Below are 18,255 nucleotides of genomic sequence, written 5' to 3' on the forward strand. Positions count from 1 at the left end.
ATGCATTAAATACTTGTCTAGCATTGATAACTATATTCAATGCAGTATTTTTTTTAGAGAGATACTTTAAAAAGATAGAGGAACACCATTAAATGGCTTTATTCGTATAGAAACGTACACCATATTTTACTTTAGGTTAAATTCAAAATAATAACAAAATTTAATTACAAATGGTCAATTGTTCATATTCATATTACGAATGATAAATATGTTTTGGTTGGAACAGTATTGAAAAATTCACAAAACGAAAAGCGTGCATAAGATCTCGGTGAGCATTACGAATGAAAATTTATCTTTATTATTTTATTTGAATGAATTAAAAATACTTTTCTAAATATTGTGAGTTTGGTTCAGCCTTCCTTATCAAGTAATATAGAAAACTATGGTGTGATATAGATACTAGAATGAGCCGTCCATGTTCTACATAAATAGTTTACTTCATGTATTCTATATTTTCATTTTGCGTGTTTGTAGACATATGTATTTTTATATCATCTATTTTACGGTTAGGAAATACGTTCTGAATGTTGCTAATTGTAGCAACAAGTGCTTTGAGTGGTTATTGTTTTACTTACCAAACTTGCATTATATAACTGGTGAAGATAAACTAACGTTATTTTTTTAGAAAAGGAAAGCTAAGAAACTGTTCAGTCGTACCTCCTGTCTTGTGTCTATTGTAATGATAACGTTTCAGCAACACTAAACTTTTTTAATATGTTGCTTATGTTTATCTTACACCTCGCTTGATCAGGAACAAGCTAAACAATAGACTAAGGCCACTTGTTAAGTGTTAGAAGCTAATAGCCAATGGTTAAGGTAATCTGTTGTGCAATCAGTAACTAACAACCAATGAGTTAAAGATAAACTGTTTATAACATATCCAAAAATACTGAGGTTTCATCAAGTACTATTTTGAGAGCTATTGAAGGCTGATCATCGATTTTCGTTAACATTCTGCAGACCACGTTCAACGTCTGAATACCCTTTCACAATCGAAGATCCTTTATTTAGGCATTTCTCTCGGCCATTTGTTTTCATTTCAGACTCGTGTTCATTCTGTTCCGAGAAAGAGAAACCAGTAGGAGTACAGTGCACGTACATGAGTTCCAAACTTTACAATAAGTTTTCTTTTATATATATATTGCATATTTCGGAAGCACCTGCTTCTAAATGTAAATTTTGGTATTGTAAGTTTTTCTACAAACGCATCCAATGGAAAATAACGAAGATGCAACATTTCAGTAAGTTAATTCAATCTGTGAGTTAAACTTCATCTCGTAATGTAAAGTGATCAGAGCACATCTTGAAGGAGCTAGTATTATGCTTAACTGAAATTGTATTTAACTTGTATTAATGCATAGAAATACGTATTGTAAACTAACTGGCAATAATACAGTTGCAATATATGCAGAGAGTTACGGGTATAATACACTCTTGTCTCTCTCTAGTGAATTAACTACAAAAGGCTGCATTAGCAACAGTTCACTTTACGAAAACAGTGAATCAAAATTATCACATCCATTTTCAGGATAAAATTACAAATATATTTCAATAGTGTAGGTTTACTGTGTGGTGATCAACGTTTCAGCACTATGCAAGTTTATAATGTAAATGTGTAAGTATACTAATGTGAGGGCAACTTAAGTTTATAATGTGATGGTCGTGGTTCTATCATTATAAAATTTTCCACTGCAAGTGAATGGCTACACCAATGTGATGATGTAAAATTACTTCATAACGTAGGTTTACAGTACTTTAGTTAAGGTTTCACCATTATAAAAATTTACAGTGTGAAAGAATAGCAACATCAGCTTGGTGTAAAGTTACGCCCAAGACATAGGCTTATAATGGGTGGTAAATATTTCACCGTAAATGTGTCATAACACTAGCACGATAACGTAAACTCTAAAGTAAGTTTAGAATAATACGTGTCAAGTTACACTTCAGATGATATAACAATTTCATCGTTAGGGTATCGATCTCCAAAGGAACGTCTAGCAACACACTGAGAACCCTACGACGAACACACGAGACTTATGCTTGTCTACTCTGTCTGAATGGTAAACTGGGTTACGTTTCTGAGAAGCTTCTTCCCGCTTCCGATCTAAAACGTAAACAGCAAACGGATTTATTTTTCACTTCCCTCTTTTGGTAGGACTGAAATTATAATTTCGCTTATAAACAATAAACAGTGTGATAATACAAGCTAAGACGCATTCCGAATCACTATAAACTGTAGTATCCATAGATACGTGGAACTGTGTGTGTGTGGACACAGGTTCAATTTATTTTTTATTCTAATCAATACAAAAATGTTCACTTTTGCAATTTAATATTTGTTAATTTTAAATTTTACGTTTACTTTACATATGACTATGCGTGTTGACTCAAAAACTAAAACACATGTATTATTTTTCTATACACAAATTAGTGCATCATAGCTCGATATCATATTTCTTCAGATATAAACCAGTTTGACATTCTAGATGTAATTTATGATTTTCCCATTCATATGAGTATTTAGTGTACTAAGAATGATGTCAGTTGAAGTTTTAATTACAATACTCTAACCCCTTGTGGAAATAAACTAAATTTTAGAATTAGATGGATTTATGATGGGATATAGCAAGTGGCAAGTGGTGAAGAAACATCACTAACAAGACATTTGAAGATATTGTGGAGTTACATTCTCCATTTTAATGTACCTTCTTTAATATTCTTTAATTATTATTGCATAAATAAAGACTAAATACAACACTTTGACGTCTTCAAGAGCAAATAAAACGTACATCTCCTTCGTCTCAAAATTCAAGCCACAATTTGTCTAACAATCTGTCTCTCTATTTATCTATTTTCACAAAAGCGTTTGTTTCTCCAATGTCAGACTCTTCACAGGTTTCGTGATTCACTTGAAATATAAGGTTTTTTGTTTGTATGGTTTAGACAGACATTGTTAGAACTTCCTGCCTGAAACGGAAACTGTCACGACTAATTTGTTTGAAACTCCGCAGCCAGTTTCTGCCAAATTAAGTATAATGTGAAATCTAAGAGACGGAAGAAGTGATACACTTGTAGAGATTACCGCACTAACTGTATCAATAACGAAATATGTGTTTAATTAACTACCGTAAATTAACTGACGTTATGTCTGAATTTATTTGTGAACTTACTTTTCCGCGGACTTTGGGTAAACGGGATGGATGCTCTTAACTGTATGGCCTAGCTCCCCCATATCAAAGTGCTAGAAAGTGCCTATAAAGTTACCTGGACGTAATGGAAGTCTAGAAGTAGGTTTTTAGGGTCGTTGAACCTGAATATTATATTGTATCTGTGTTCTTGTTCGTCATCGTGATCTTGAGGGTGAAATATTTGAAATTGTTTTCATATTCCCACACAGAAGTTAACAAGATCAAACCTAGTACATGTGCTCAGGCACTACAGGTGGGTGTCAAAACGTCGTTTTTGCTTGGGCACAAAACTCTTTCCTGAGTAGCTATAGAAATAATTGTAAAAAATACAAGAACTTGACTGTGAATCCTGTATTTTATAATTGTGATCTGAAAGAGCAATTAGCTACAGGTAAATTTTTTCCTTTCAAGAGACTGTAGAAATTTTGTCACAATATTACGATCTTCTAGCATTTGAAATGACACTTTTGTAGTATTTTACTGCTTTTTACCTGTAAATAATTTTTGAATTCGTTATAGTAAAACTTGAATGTCAGTAGAGCCATCATTGTAAATTTTTCTTTGGCTTCATGCCAGATTTTGAAACAAGATTAGCAAATAAATAATACAATTAACACACGAGAAGACCATTTGATTGTGGCTCTACAAGTTACATATGTAGTGAAGTTTTATGTACAATAAATCAGGTTTCCAGAGAAATCTTTTTGTTTGTTTGGAATCACGACAAAACTGCACAATGGGTTATATGTGCTATGTCCAGCACCACGGATATCAAAACTCGGTTCTTACCATTATAAGTCCGTTATAAGAGAAAGCTGATTTAATAATGAGAAAAGAGCAAATAAGTCCAATAAATTTAAACGATCGAATTTGATCCAGTGAATATATGAATACGTGTATAAAAATGCTTTGAAAAGCAAATAAGTCAAGGTTTTGAATAAACGTTTCTATCGGAATTGTTTGTTTTTTCTTATTTCTATAAAAGTTCTACACATTACACTTTTTTTAGGCAAGTAACCTTTTTTTTATGAGTTTACTTGTGAGGATCCACGACAATGTTGATAATACCATTAACATAAAACTTTAAAAGAAGTAAGGGTAAGCTGTGTTTATGAAACATCTATTCCCTACTTTGACCTCGACTTTTGACCCATGACCTTCCAAATTTAATTAGTTTAGAATTTTGTATGTAATACCAGATATATACGTTTGGTAAACCCCTATCCATCCATGCTATTTTACAAAAACAGTGTCTGATTTTGGATTCAAGTTGTACTTCTCACGTAAACATCACCTCTTATTACAAAAATAGTTTAATTCTATATTCAGTGTATAACATGTGAAAAATTATCTACTATAATGGTCCGTAACCATTCAACCATTTCTTTTATAATGGTCTAGCAGAAACTGTAACTATAGCTGCAATAAATTCCGTATGTTACTTATTTACAATAATTTCTTATAACAGTGGCTTAGTTTGAAACTCTAAGAGTTTGTTTTACGTAATAATTGGATAACTAGATTAGTTGAACTTAATTTACTGAACCAAAAGGTTTACTTGAAGCTAATTAGTATGAAAAAGATAGCTACATTTTTACAGTTAGTGTTGAAACGGATAATTATTACTGCTACGAATTCTTTTAGTGTTAAAATTTAAATTCGTTATTATTCGTCGTTTTGTTATCTCCATTACTGTTTCAACTAATGTTAACCCACCATGGCCAGGTGGTTAAGGCACTGGACTCGAAACTCGCAGGTTCAAATCCCCGTCACACCAAACGTGCTCGCCCTTTCAGTGATGTGTGGTAATGACTAGCTGCCTTCCGTTTAGTCTTACACTGCTAACTTAGGGACAGCTAGCGCAGACAGCCCTCGTGTAACTTTGCGTGAAATTCAAATCAAACCAACTGATGTTGCTGACAAATTTAATACCTATTATCTTTATGTCCTCTTTTTGACATAGTCGCTGGTATTCCTTTTCTAAGTGCAATCAAACTGATGTCTTTGTTGTAACAATTTTAACAATTTAAAACCCTGTAAAAATGGTTATTGTGATTTATAGACACATTTAATACTGCAACAACAGAAAACATGTACCAACTCATTCAGAAGCTAAAGTAATTGTCTTATCAGCACCACTGCCATATATTTCTATCGATATATAAATTCGTGGATAGTTACATATTAAACAGTAATTTTTTTGAATTTTTAAGCTGAGAGTCTTATGAAATAATAATTTACTTAAACCAGTCAAAATACGAAGATAAGAAATCGTTTTTGTTGTTTTTTTGTAAAATAGTTATCTCTCTTAACAATACTAACAGTTAGTTGTCACATAAGAACATAATAAGAACAACTTTTTTTCTGGAAGGGATCTCAAATATACTAAACCTAACATAATTTTGTGTGTATGTGTGTTTACATTAAGAGCGCGAATAGTGAACTAAGCCGTATGGGAGTGTTGACTCATTGATTTTTTGGGTTTCGCGCTGTGAAAGACCATTTCCTTCTATGTTGTGACATACTAACGAAATCCAAAAGATGGAGATCTATCCGTCTAGGATATAATTAGTCAGGATATATCAGACTGTACAAAAAAAAAAAACATGTTAAGTTGGACAACTGCACAGAAATTGTTTAATCGGAATTTGGGTTCAAATCTAAAATATTACCGACCTGTTCCTCTGTTAATGCTATTTGTAAGCAACTGCAGTGTTATACCATAGGTGTGCTTCTACCGGTCTTCTCGAGCACTGCTATTTCATGTTACTCCTATATCAACGACCCAGTGCGGAAATAATTTCCATGATTCTAATAAAGTAAAATCATCAGTACATTTATGTATAAGAATACTGAATAAGAAAAATATATAGTTTGACTATATAGATGATACTACTGACACCATCATCTATACATTATCAAAGTTTGAAAGGTTCTGTAAAGCTTACAAAAACGGCTCTTTTTCTTGTAATGTTTTATTGTTTACAGATACTGTTTACAAATACTGGCTTATAACCAACAAGAAGAAAGTATTAATAAAACTTTTGATGAGTGCGTATTATCATTTTTTGACCTTTATTACCCTAATCCATTTACAAGTAAAGAAAAACTGTAACACTAAATACACTGGTTGAATTAACCATACAACTGTTGATGTTGTTGATGATGTACTAAAATTAAGCACATGCATTATAAACAATGATAAATAATCCAAAGTTTTACAAGATGCTATAAATCAAACAATCAGCTGTCAAAACTTAGATGGGGCAATAATGTTGTTGATTTATTTTCCATGTGATCGTAAGTCAATTTCAAAACCTTCTCTACCTTACAAGTTCCTCTGAATTTTGTTAAGAATGTAGCAGCTTGTTTAAATTAAAATATAAAAGCTTTAAAATAACGAAAATATGCTTACTTGTATTGTGTATGGTAGTAATTTCGCTTAATATTTTAAACAAATTCACCATCAAAGCTAACAAAAAGTTTTATCTACGAGATTCAGAGTATAAATAATAACACTAACACCTGACTGTCAGTGATTGAATGGTTAATTCGATTTCTTTATGATTTATAGTTTATGTCGGTGATTACAGAGACATTTATTATTAATTACGTTATGTTTCCTTTCTCAATTTTGTTGTCAAGATGTAGTTCAGAGAGCGGGAAAATATTTAGCTCACAAACAAAATTATCACATGTAAATCATCTCCAGAATAAATAATTTCTTTACCGTTAGTGCATTACTTGTTTTAAGGTGACTAAGCACCAGATAGTCCGAGCTTGAGTACTTCGAGACTGAGCAGGTAAATGTTAAGGCCAATCGATTGGACGTAGAGAGATCATGCTACACCAAAAAGAAGCTAACTTCTAGAATAACGAAAAACTACTTTCAGAAGCTCACTAAGTTTATTGTAAAATAGAAGTTACGAAGTTTTTTAAATACCATTTAAATGTTTCATCCTGATTTGCAATTGTTATATAAAAATTCACGCTTGTAATTAAAGGAGGTTGATGAATTTCCTTAACCATCATTGATGTTTTAAAATAATTTTTGATTCAGAGTAAAGTTCTTTAAAAAAATTTTTTTTCGATAGAGACTACGTATCCCGGATACGTATTTCTTCTCTCCCCGCCTATAACAAGGACACTTGTGTTAAACAATTAGTGGAATCTAACTAGGCTTTTCTTGAATAAGCTAAGCCTATTTCGATACTTCTAATATTAGCAAAACTGTTTAAATTTTTACGGAAAGATTCCTTAAACAAATCATCCTTCAAACACCGTTTCAAAGTTCTTTGTGCTTATGCCTGTCATAATTTTTCTTGATATATTATTCATAGCATGTTATGAAATAATTACATAAAGTATAAAGACAGATGTAATAGAGATATTTTATTTATAAAACGGATATCCTGTGTTGCATGATACAAGACTTTGTCTTTACTGTGTTAAGAATCTTAGCAACTTATTTTTAAACCTAAAATCAAATGGTTTTATGTTTGAATTCGTTGCTTTTATAAAATCTCTTCAACATAATCCTTTTAATAATGCTTTTGAATATTAAATATTCAAACAAACTTCGATACTTCTATTTTTATCTTTACATTTTAAAACCCAGACCTGAATTTTGTATTACCCAAAGGAGTCATTTCAGAACTTTTTTTTTTAGGAGAGTCGACATTGTTGAACATATAGAACAATTTTGTTCCTAACAGTATACTTAATGATTAAGATAAGCTGAGCATTTATTGCGTTTCTAATTACTGCATAAAAATTAAAACTAAAGTGATCACTCATTTAAGTAGTTTATGTAACCTTTACTCATTACAAAGACAACGGTATACTCAGATCAGTTAACATATACGTAACTTTTAGTCACCACAAAGACAGCAATGAATTCAAATCAGTCGATATATGTGTAACCTTTAGTCACTATAAAGACAACAGTGAATTGAAATTAGTCGATATATATGTAACTTTTATTCACTATAAAGGCAGCAGTGAATTCATATCAGTCAACATATATGTAACTTTTAGTCACTACAAAGACACAAAAGATTTTCAGATCAGTCAACATATATCTAACCTTTAGTCACTACAAAGACAGCAGTGAATTCAAATCATTCACTATATATGTAGCCATCAGTCACTACAAAGACAACAGCGAATTCAAATCAGACGACATATATGTAACTTTTAGTCACTGAATTCAAATCAATCGCTATATGTAACTTTAAAAAACAAGCAAATAGTAGCAATTGTCTATTGAAGTGTAAAAACAATAATGATACAAACCTGACCTTGATTGTGTGCGATTACGTCGTATAAGAACCGAATAAATTTCTTTGTTTGATCAGAAAATAATTATGTTCAGAAAGGTGTACTGATTTTATTGGTTTGTAAAGAATACTTCGATCATCTTATATATTATTAAAACACGTCCTGCATTCTCTTTAGAGGTGACTATTCTCTTTGTCCCATAGCAAATGACACCACTGGGTTTTTCATTCTATTGATTCTCAAATGATTGGTTAACTCGCTAGTGGGATTGAAATCATACTTCATTGACCAACTAATTCATTTTTCACCTACTAACTACCAACTCACATTTCATTGACCAACTAGTTCATTATTCATCTACCAACTACCAACTCACATTTCATTGATTGACTACCTGAATTTTTGTTCATCTCTCATTCTTCAGAAGATTCATTGTAACTTGGCTTCCAAAGACTTCACTAATAATTCTTTTGCTGTCTTACATACGTTTCTATATCCTAATCATTAGTGATAAAGTTCAATGAGCAACATTTGACGATAAGAAATGAGCTATTTCTTTGTTAAATGGTATTTATTATTCAACGGAAAGTTTTCCCTCTCATAAATATTACAGCATATTTAACAATTTCTACGCAATTTTAATATATTTTCTTCACAACAATAGTTTCGGTAAGGATACATTAATTTACACAAGACCAGTGTTGAACTATATCAGATACCACCAAGTGATATTACATGGATTTAGCGCTGACCTACCGGGAGACAAACTTAGTGCATACATTGAATTCATGTTATTTGTAACGTGGCCTCTAATAGGAAATAAGTGAAGAATAAAAAATACTAACAAAGTCAGTTTTCCAAAAGAATCAACATAGCTAGGCTTCAGTTAGGTTTGGTTACATAAAATGGTTGTTATGTTCAGATAAGTATATAGATGAGCGTTAGTTTAGTTCTGTCCTTACCCGTATGATTACATCAAGGTATACTGACTAGTAATATGATTACATCAAGGTATACTGACTAGTAATATGATTACATCAAGGTATACTGACTAGTAATATGATTACATCAAGGTATACTGACTAGTAATATGATTACATCAAGGTATACTGACTAGATTACATCAAGGTATACTGACTAGTAATATGATTACATCCAGGTATACTGACTAGTAATATGATTACATCAAGGTATACTGACTAGTAAGAACTTGATAGTTACTCACATGTCTACAAAACTAACGCTAATTACGACATTGGTATTGATATATATACATACTTACACCAAGAAATGCTATTTAAGATGGTTATATTTATGTCTACATCAAGAAGTGCTAGTTAAGATCTTGATGGTTATATTTATGTCTAGATCAAGAAGTGCTAGTTAAGATCTTGATGGGTATATTTATGTCTACATCAAGAAGTGCTAATTAAGATCTTGATGGTTATATTTATGTCTACATCAAGAAGTGCTACTTAAGATCTTGATGGGTATATTTATGTCTACATCAAGAAGTGCTAGTTAAGATCTTGATGGTTATATTTATGTCTAGATCAAGAAGTGCTAGTTAAGATCTTGATGGGTATATTTATGAAGCTAGTTAAGATCTTGATGGGTATATTTATGTCTACATCAAGAAGTGCTAGTTAAGATCTTGATGGTTATATTTATGTCTAGATCAAGAAGTGCTAGTTAAGATCTTGATGGGTATATTTATGTCTACATCAAGAAGTGCTAATTAAGATCTAGATGGTTATATTTATGTCTACATCAAGAAGTGCTACTTAAGATCTTGATGGGTATATTTATGTCTACATCAAGAAGTGCTAGTTAAGATCTTGATGGGTATATTTATGTCTACATCAAGAAGTGCTAGTTAAGATCTTGATGGGTATATTTATGTCTACATCAAGAAGTGCTAATTAAGATCTTGATGGTTGTATTTATGTTTACATCAAGAAATGCTAGTTAAGATCTTGATGGTTATATTTATGTCTACATCAAGAAGTGCTAGTTAAGATCTTGATGGGTATATTTATGTCTACATCAAGAATGCTAGTTAAGATCTTGATGGTTATATCTATGTCTACATCAAGAAGTTGAAGTTACGATCTCGTTAGTCACAGGTTCGTCTACACAAAGAAGTAATGGTTAAAGTTTTAGTGTTTATATGTATGGCAAGAGTGAAATTTTCTAGTTAAAGTTTCAGTAGTTACATCCATGTCTACATAAAGAGTGTGTATGTGTGTGTTTTCTTATAGCAAAGCCACATTGGGCTATTTGTTGAGTTTACCTAGGGGAGTCGAACCCATGATTTTAGCGTTGTAAATTCGTAGACTTACCGCTGTACCAGTGGGGGACCCTACATAAAAGTTAAAGTTTTTTTTAGTTATAGGAATGTCAACATAAAGAAGTACGAATTATAATATCAATAGTTATATATATTAACTGGCAGTTTATGCTATAGTTGTTACATATATGGCTACATAAAGAAGTAATTGGTACAGTTTTGTTAGTTATGGGTATGACTGTATAATGAAGTGTTAGTTAAGGTCTGATTAATTATATGTACGTCTACGTAAAGGAGTGATAGCTAATATTCTTTCAGATATATGTATATGACTAAATAAGTAAGTGGTAGTTAAAGTTTTGGTAGATATATATGACTATATAAAGGAGCCACAGTTTATATTTCTGTATTATATGTATGACTAACTAAGTTTTGGTAGATATATATGAGTACAGTTAAGTTGTAGACCTACCACAAATCTACTAACACCAAAACAGCAGGAATTTGAGATGATTCACCATAATTTTACTTTCAAATCATTCGAATGAAAATCGTTAATATCTAAAAATGGTATTACATTTAAGTAATTTAGTAAGTAACACAAGAGCGTAGAATGTGGAATTAGTCTAAACGACAAGTGGCTGAAACATTGATCGTATACAAAAGTAATAATGGAAGAGGTTTGAATAATGCGAGACATATGAGCATTTGATATAGAATATAACATTAAATTACTAATAGAATAAATGTATTTAACGTTAAGTATAGAACACTATGCATAAAGCACACAACATTGCTGATAAAAGAACTTTATATAGCTTTACACTTTATAACAGTATCGATCAAAGAAGCTTACATTACGAAAAGGGAGCATTTGAGATTATAGAGTTGAGGCTCCCAAACGTTTCAGATCCCCCCCAATACTTCTGACACCCCATCAGATTGATTTGGTTTGTTTTGAATTTCGCGCAAAGCTACACGAAGACTATCTGCGCTACCCGTCTCTAATGTTGCAGTGTAAGACTAGAGGGAAGGCAGCTAGTCATCATCATCCATCGTCGCCAACTTTTGGGCTACTCTTTTACCAGCGAATAGTAGGATTGATCATCACATTATAACGCCCCCAGAGCTGAAAGAGCGAGCATGTTTGGTGTAACGGAGATTCGAATCCGGGACTCTCAGATGGCGAGTCGAGTGTCTTAACCACCTGGTTCACCCTGACTGATAACCCTACCTAATGATTTAATAGTAATTTCAAACAAACATCACTGAAGTACTTTACTTTCACTACATTTTGATCTTTGAAAAAAAATCTTAAGTATAAACATCGTTCTAGAATACCGTAACTTACTGACATAAGAATACCGTAACTTACTAACATAAGAATACCGTAACTTACTGACATAACAATCTTAAGTAACTCAAGTTATGTGAGCACTTAATGTTGTAGAGTACAATATGTACTGCATTTCATAAAATTAAGAACAGAAAAAGAAGTTTCCATGATGGAGTTAAATGAGCGCTTGTAATTTAACTGTTTGGAGTTACGAAAAAAGTATTCACTTCGGTCAGCAGATGTATCTTGGTAGGTTTATAAAAATTCTCTTTCCGAAACAGACCAGTGGCAAAATAAATGGTTAAAGTATATAAGAATGAAATTATTCCTGTCCACTTGGCCTGGTAGTTTAAATAATATTTTATTTTCTATTTTAGTTCTTTTATTAAATATAATAAATAACTTGCGACTTAAAAACATATCACTTGATATAACCTTGTCTTTCTTGAAAGTGTGTATAGACAATGAATGGTAAAAGAAATCCATTGTAGAATTAATGTTTTATTAATTACGGATATAAATAGTGTTTGTCCTACATATACCAGTAATTATTAAAAGTGCATAATTTGTACGTATACACATGTAATGAAAGAGAAAATTGAAAAGAAATCACATTTTACCCCTAATAAGCACTCTCACTGATTAATCTAAATTTAGCCAGCACTGGAGCTATAAAATCTATGCATTTTATAATAAAAATAACTTTCTTAATATATCTCGAACAATTACTAGTTGGTCAAACCGTATTCAAATACAAACCTCTAGAAGAAGTTAAAGGACAAACAAAGTCACTCAAATTACTGTAGGATATCAAACGAGGTAAGGGCATCTGTGAGCCCCTACTGAATATTGACATTCATATTTGTACATTTCACTAGCTGTCACAATGTCAGCTAAAGATACACAATTTGTTATTTTAATCATATTCTAGTGGCCCAACTTGGCCAAGTGGTTGAGATTATCGACTCGTAATCTGACGCGCTAAACATGCTCGCCCTCCCAGCCGTGGGGGTGTATAATGTGACGGTCAATCCCACTATTCGTTGGTAAAAGAGTAGCCCAAGAGTTGGCGGTGGGTGGTGATGACTAGCTGCCTTCCCTCTAGTCTTACACTACTAAATTAGGGACAGCTAGCACAGATAGCCCTCGAAATTCCAAAAAAAAAAAACAAACAAAACATATTTAAACGATGTCTTGAAATGAGGGTCATTAAGGTTGTGTGGCCTTATATGGAAACTGAGAAGAAGAAACGACCACGAAACGGCTGGCTAAATTGGGAAGAATAACACAAAACAGTTGGGACAGTATCTTACAATCATATTTTGAGTAAATTATGTTGCCATAAAATAGGGTTTATTGCACTCTACAAAAATCAGATTTTAGTTATATTTTATGTAATAATGTATCGTAGTAATGATAAGTCGACAACTTATTGTCATTATTCGTTGTTTGTGACTCTCATATATGTATCACCCATTTACTTTCATAATTATAACCAATACTGTGTGCATATGAGAAAATAAAATTTCTTTATGATTAGCATGTATTGTCGATGTTATTTTTTCGTGCTGTAAGCGTAAAGCCACACAATGAGCTATCTGCTCTCTGCTCGCCGCGGAAAATCGAATATTAGATTAAGAGGCACATTTGCAAAAGTAATGTTTTCTTTCTTAAACAACTGGAAGATTCAAACAAGTACAATACATATTATGTGGGTTATCGAACATATTATTGAGCCATACATAAACATATCGAAATTTGTAAGTAATCGTTTCGTTAATTGTTCATACATTTATTATTCATGACTCTCACTCATCATGTTGTAAAAATATAAACACTTCTTATATCTGTTTGTTGTATTTTGTGTATCATTAATACTTCAGAAATATCCCTTAGATCATTTATATTGGCATTCTTCTTCGTATTTGTTGTATTTTGCACCTCATTAATACTTTACAAATGCTCCTTAGATCATTTATGTTGGGATCAGTTTCAAGCCGATATCACACAAGAGAGAGAGAGATTGCTACCGGATCTTTGTTTAACGTATAGACAGATGGTTGGTCTTTAAAACAAATAATTAATACTTTAGAGAAAAGTTCAAAATGTAGAAATTCAAGTTGTTATTGTTTTTACCAACCTCGGGGGAAAGACGACAAAGTTGAAAGGTAATTGTGACAAATAATGATTTAAAAGAATTATTCAGCAATGTGATCTAGTGTATGAGGGAAGATTACTATTTTTGCCCTGGAAATGTTAATTAAATCAAATAACTCATTTAATTAGGACTACAATTAAAAACCGATGCTAGAAGTTTGTTTACCTCGAACTATAAAATAGTCCACAAACGTTTTTGATCTTGTCTGATTCTTCAATAAAAGTGTTCGAGATCAAACACTTGGTTCTTCGTGGAGCCTTCAATTCAAGTTTTTTCACTCTTTTTACATCAACATCAGTTCAATGTACAGAGGTTCCGTAAAGGATTTTAAGCCATCTTACGGTTTATTTGCATGTGTCAGTTTTACCTTAAGAACGTCAATCACGTGCTTGGCACTGCTCTCAAGCACAAGCTAGAAAGTGATCGATGCAACTGTGCATTTGTGTTTCCATGGCAATTTGTGCTTGTTCTTTGACACGTAGAAAAGAGATAACAAAACCGTGTACGACAAAGACAGTCACAACTAAGGCTGTGTTCGTTAACAATGATTCATTGAAAACTTTCCAAAGATTTATTATATCGTGATCAACTTCTGATCAATGTTTTCAGATCATTACGTAGCACCACATTCAACCATTTCATCTTGCAGGTGTATCAAGATGAAACATAGGAAGACTTTAATATTTCACATGTCTGAAAGACTTTATTTTAACAACATGAGTTTGCTATTTTTTACTTAATTCAAATAATTAATTGCCAAAAAGTATTGTATTAATTGGTTTTTACGGCACAGCTACTAAGGCTAATTAAGGTACTAATAAGGTGTGGTTCAGAATGAAAAGTAAACCCCTCTCCTACATTGGTAAGGCTGAAGATTTATTACGCCTAAACATTAATAAACTGGTTGAACATTACATACCAATTACCAAAAGTACTTTGGTTTTACCGATTTTGAACCATCCTCTTGTTTAGTCTCCGTTTTTTTTCAATTATTTAAATTAACATTCTCGTTGCTTTCGAAGAAAATATTAGCCTAACGAAACGAAAGTCCATGAGCCAAATTCGCAATATATCTTTACACACAATACTTATATTACAGAACATGTTTCAGAATCAATAGGAAAAAAAACATTATACAAAATAAAGATATGACCTCCTACTGAGTTGAGAGATCACAAACACAGTAAGTAGCTTTACGTTTGACATTCCTAGGACTACCAATAAAACATCTCACATTTTCTAGACATAAGTATTACATCTGTAATATCACCTATGTGTCACCAGGTTCCTTCTTCTCCTGTAACTGTTGTTTTTCTACAATGTAATCAACAAGACTGAGACGTGCTATACGACTTAAACACAAACATTAGCTGGTCCTATTTACATTTAACAAACGTTGTTCACAGCCAGTTAACGGTTTCTTTATGGGCGAGGGACGAGGTTTCAAAGTACTTGTTCTACGTTTGTTTATTTATTTATTTTATGTTTTGCCCAAAGTTACATACGTACTATTTGCGCATACCAGTCCTTGGTTTTTAAATAATTCGACTAGGAGAAAACAACTTCTCGACAGCATCCATCGCAAGCCAACTCATGCGCTTCTGCGTTATGATTGAAGTGAGGGATTTGACTGTCATTCTTTTAACGCGCCGATGATACTGGAGTTTATACAGTTAATCAACGTATTGCATGAACCCTCGAATTCATAATCGAGCTTTGCCAACCACCAGACCAGAGTTACTTCAGGACTATTCACTCATACTCTCAAGTTGAGTTGTTTACAAAGAAGCCGTTGAATCTGCGAAGAAAAATACACAAAAGATAAATAAAACACAAGTACAAATTAAACTAAGTTAAATATAAGCCAAATAGCAGCTAAAAAGCTCGAACAGATTTATTTATTATTAAACACATTGTTACGCGATTGGTTGTATGTGCTCTGTCCACCAAGTGTATCTAAATACAGTTATTAGCGTTATAAGCCAGTGGACTTAGCACTGAACCAGGGGTGGATGAGAGGTAATTTTTGAACCGGAAAACTTCTTATAACTTGTCTATGCGTTTCACGTAATTACAGAAAACATACGTATGCAATCCCATTTTTAATTAAAAAAAACACTTCTTTATACACAAATCTCAAAGAAACAAGGAAAGTTTTATTCGCATTTTATTTACTGAATCTAGGACAAAATTTATATGGAAATTTGTTTGTTTTGAATTTCGCGCTCGTCCCTAATCTAGCAGTGTAAGACTAGAGGGAAGGCAGCTAGTCATCACCATCCATCGCCAACTCTTGGGCTACTCTTTTACCAACGAATAGTAGGATTGACCGTCACATTATAATGCCCCCATGGCTGAAAGGACGAGCATGTTTGGTGCGACCGGGATTCGAACCCGCGACCCTCAGATGACGAGTCGAATGCCTTAACCCACCTGGCCATCATGGACCTTTATATGGAAATAAATTAGAATGTCTACAAAATAGTATCTAAGTAAAGAACTCAATACTGTGTGATTTTGTAAACGTGTTTTCTTCCTACTGTTCGTTTGATGTTCCATATTTTAAATTGTACGTATATAATAAGCTCAGGTCATAATATTTCCTTTATTAGTAGCAAATATTCTCTCAGTAATATCAAACCTACTCAAATTCGAAAAACTGGGAATTTTCCCATTTATCGTTCCTACTCATTTTCTTTAATTGTTTATTTGCTGTGAAGCCCAACAATAGAGTATCCATGCTTTGATAACTACAGGGATTTAACCATAATTCTAGCTCAATATGTCTTAAGACTTTAATCATTGTATTTTCTTTTTTAAGCAAGGGATGGGAAGACTGTTATTTTCATCCTAGTTCAGTATAAGACAGGCCTAAGTGAAGTACCTGTTAAATAGTGATTCTTCTATGATAAGGCTTTTATAAAGCGCTGTATTATTCCTTGTTCTATTAATAAATAAAATTATTTAATTTTTTGTGAAAATTTCTTCAAATAACAAAAGTTTATAATATTTAAATTTGAATAATTTTCTCCTAATTTCTGTATGTAAGGATCCCAGTTGCTTATGAAATAGCCTTATTTATGAATATAGATACGTATGTAAAAATCAAACTTTTTTTTTATCTGCAGAATTTCAGTATCTTCCGAGAACAGCCCCAACACTCTAATACAGCTTCTGCCTTCATTGCAACTGCTTCGGCTGTGAGTGCAGCGCACTCTACTAGAACAACCAAAAACATGGCGTCTAGTTCGGGATCTGGGACTAACAACGTAGATCACACGCACGTGCGATTGTCACTTCCAGACGTGCATGTCCCAGAGGAAAACGTCTCAACATCTCATTCAAGTTATTCACTGCCTACCGTCAGGAAACGCTCGCCAGTTGTAAGCCGAACTCGATCTGTTGATGCACGTGCAGCGCACGTGCCACGTTTATCTATTTCAGGTCGATCCGACAGCCATCTTTCAGCACCATCAAATGAGTTACGAACTCCCATGTCCATGCACCAACGTTGCTTTTCCCCAGTGACACTGTCTCCAACACCAGATATCACTTTACGACCCTCCTCTCCTACCCATGGGGGGAGACCACGCTCCCTCTCACCTGTGTCACCGTTACTGTCCCTGGCTTATCTATCAGGCTCTGACTCCGCTAACAGCGTGGGATCTATCAGTCCAATAGGTACTATCTTTTGTCTCTTTGTTTATTGTTTTAGTAACGGCGAGATGGGTTTCAAAAATGTTTAAAATACGAAGGTTTACGTATGAGCTAAGAATGACGCGATTGGAGGAAAAATGACATTATGTAGATAGCCAGCTTGAGAGTATTTTTCTAATGATTTACAAGACAATTTTAAGCTTTCACCTTTCTATTTTATGTCCAAAATTGCCACAAAGAGCGACAGTTACTATTTAATGACGAAAGTTACGAGTTTCAAATGCTAATCGAATTATTATTTTTATTTACTACACTTCTTAAGAAAACTTGAATAATCTTTTACTTA

At 32.8% G+C, this 18,255-nt stretch overlaps 1 protein-coding gene across 3 annotated transcripts in view; it reads left to right on the plus strand.

The window, feature by feature from the left end:
• LOC143225599 (synaptotagmin-5-like) overlaps positions 1-18,255 on the plus strand; it is a 133,169-nt gene that overhangs the window by 94,250 nt on the left and 20,664 nt on the right. For all 3 annotated transcript variants that reach the window (XM_076455326.1, XM_076455327.1, XM_076455328.1), the window contains one exon: positions 17,381-17,933. In XM_076455326.1, coding sequence (XP_076311441.1) covers positions 17,381-17,933 — 553 coding nt within the window. The remainder of the gene's footprint in view (positions 1-17,380; positions 17,934-18,255) is intronic.

This window comes from Tachypleus tridentatus, chromosome 9 (assembly GCF_004210375.1).
Source record: "Tachypleus tridentatus isolate NWPU-2018 chromosome 9, ASM421037v1, whole genome shotgun sequence".
NCBI classification, from domain to species: Eukaryota; Metazoa; Arthropoda; class Merostomata; order Xiphosura; family Limulidae; genus Tachypleus; species Tachypleus tridentatus.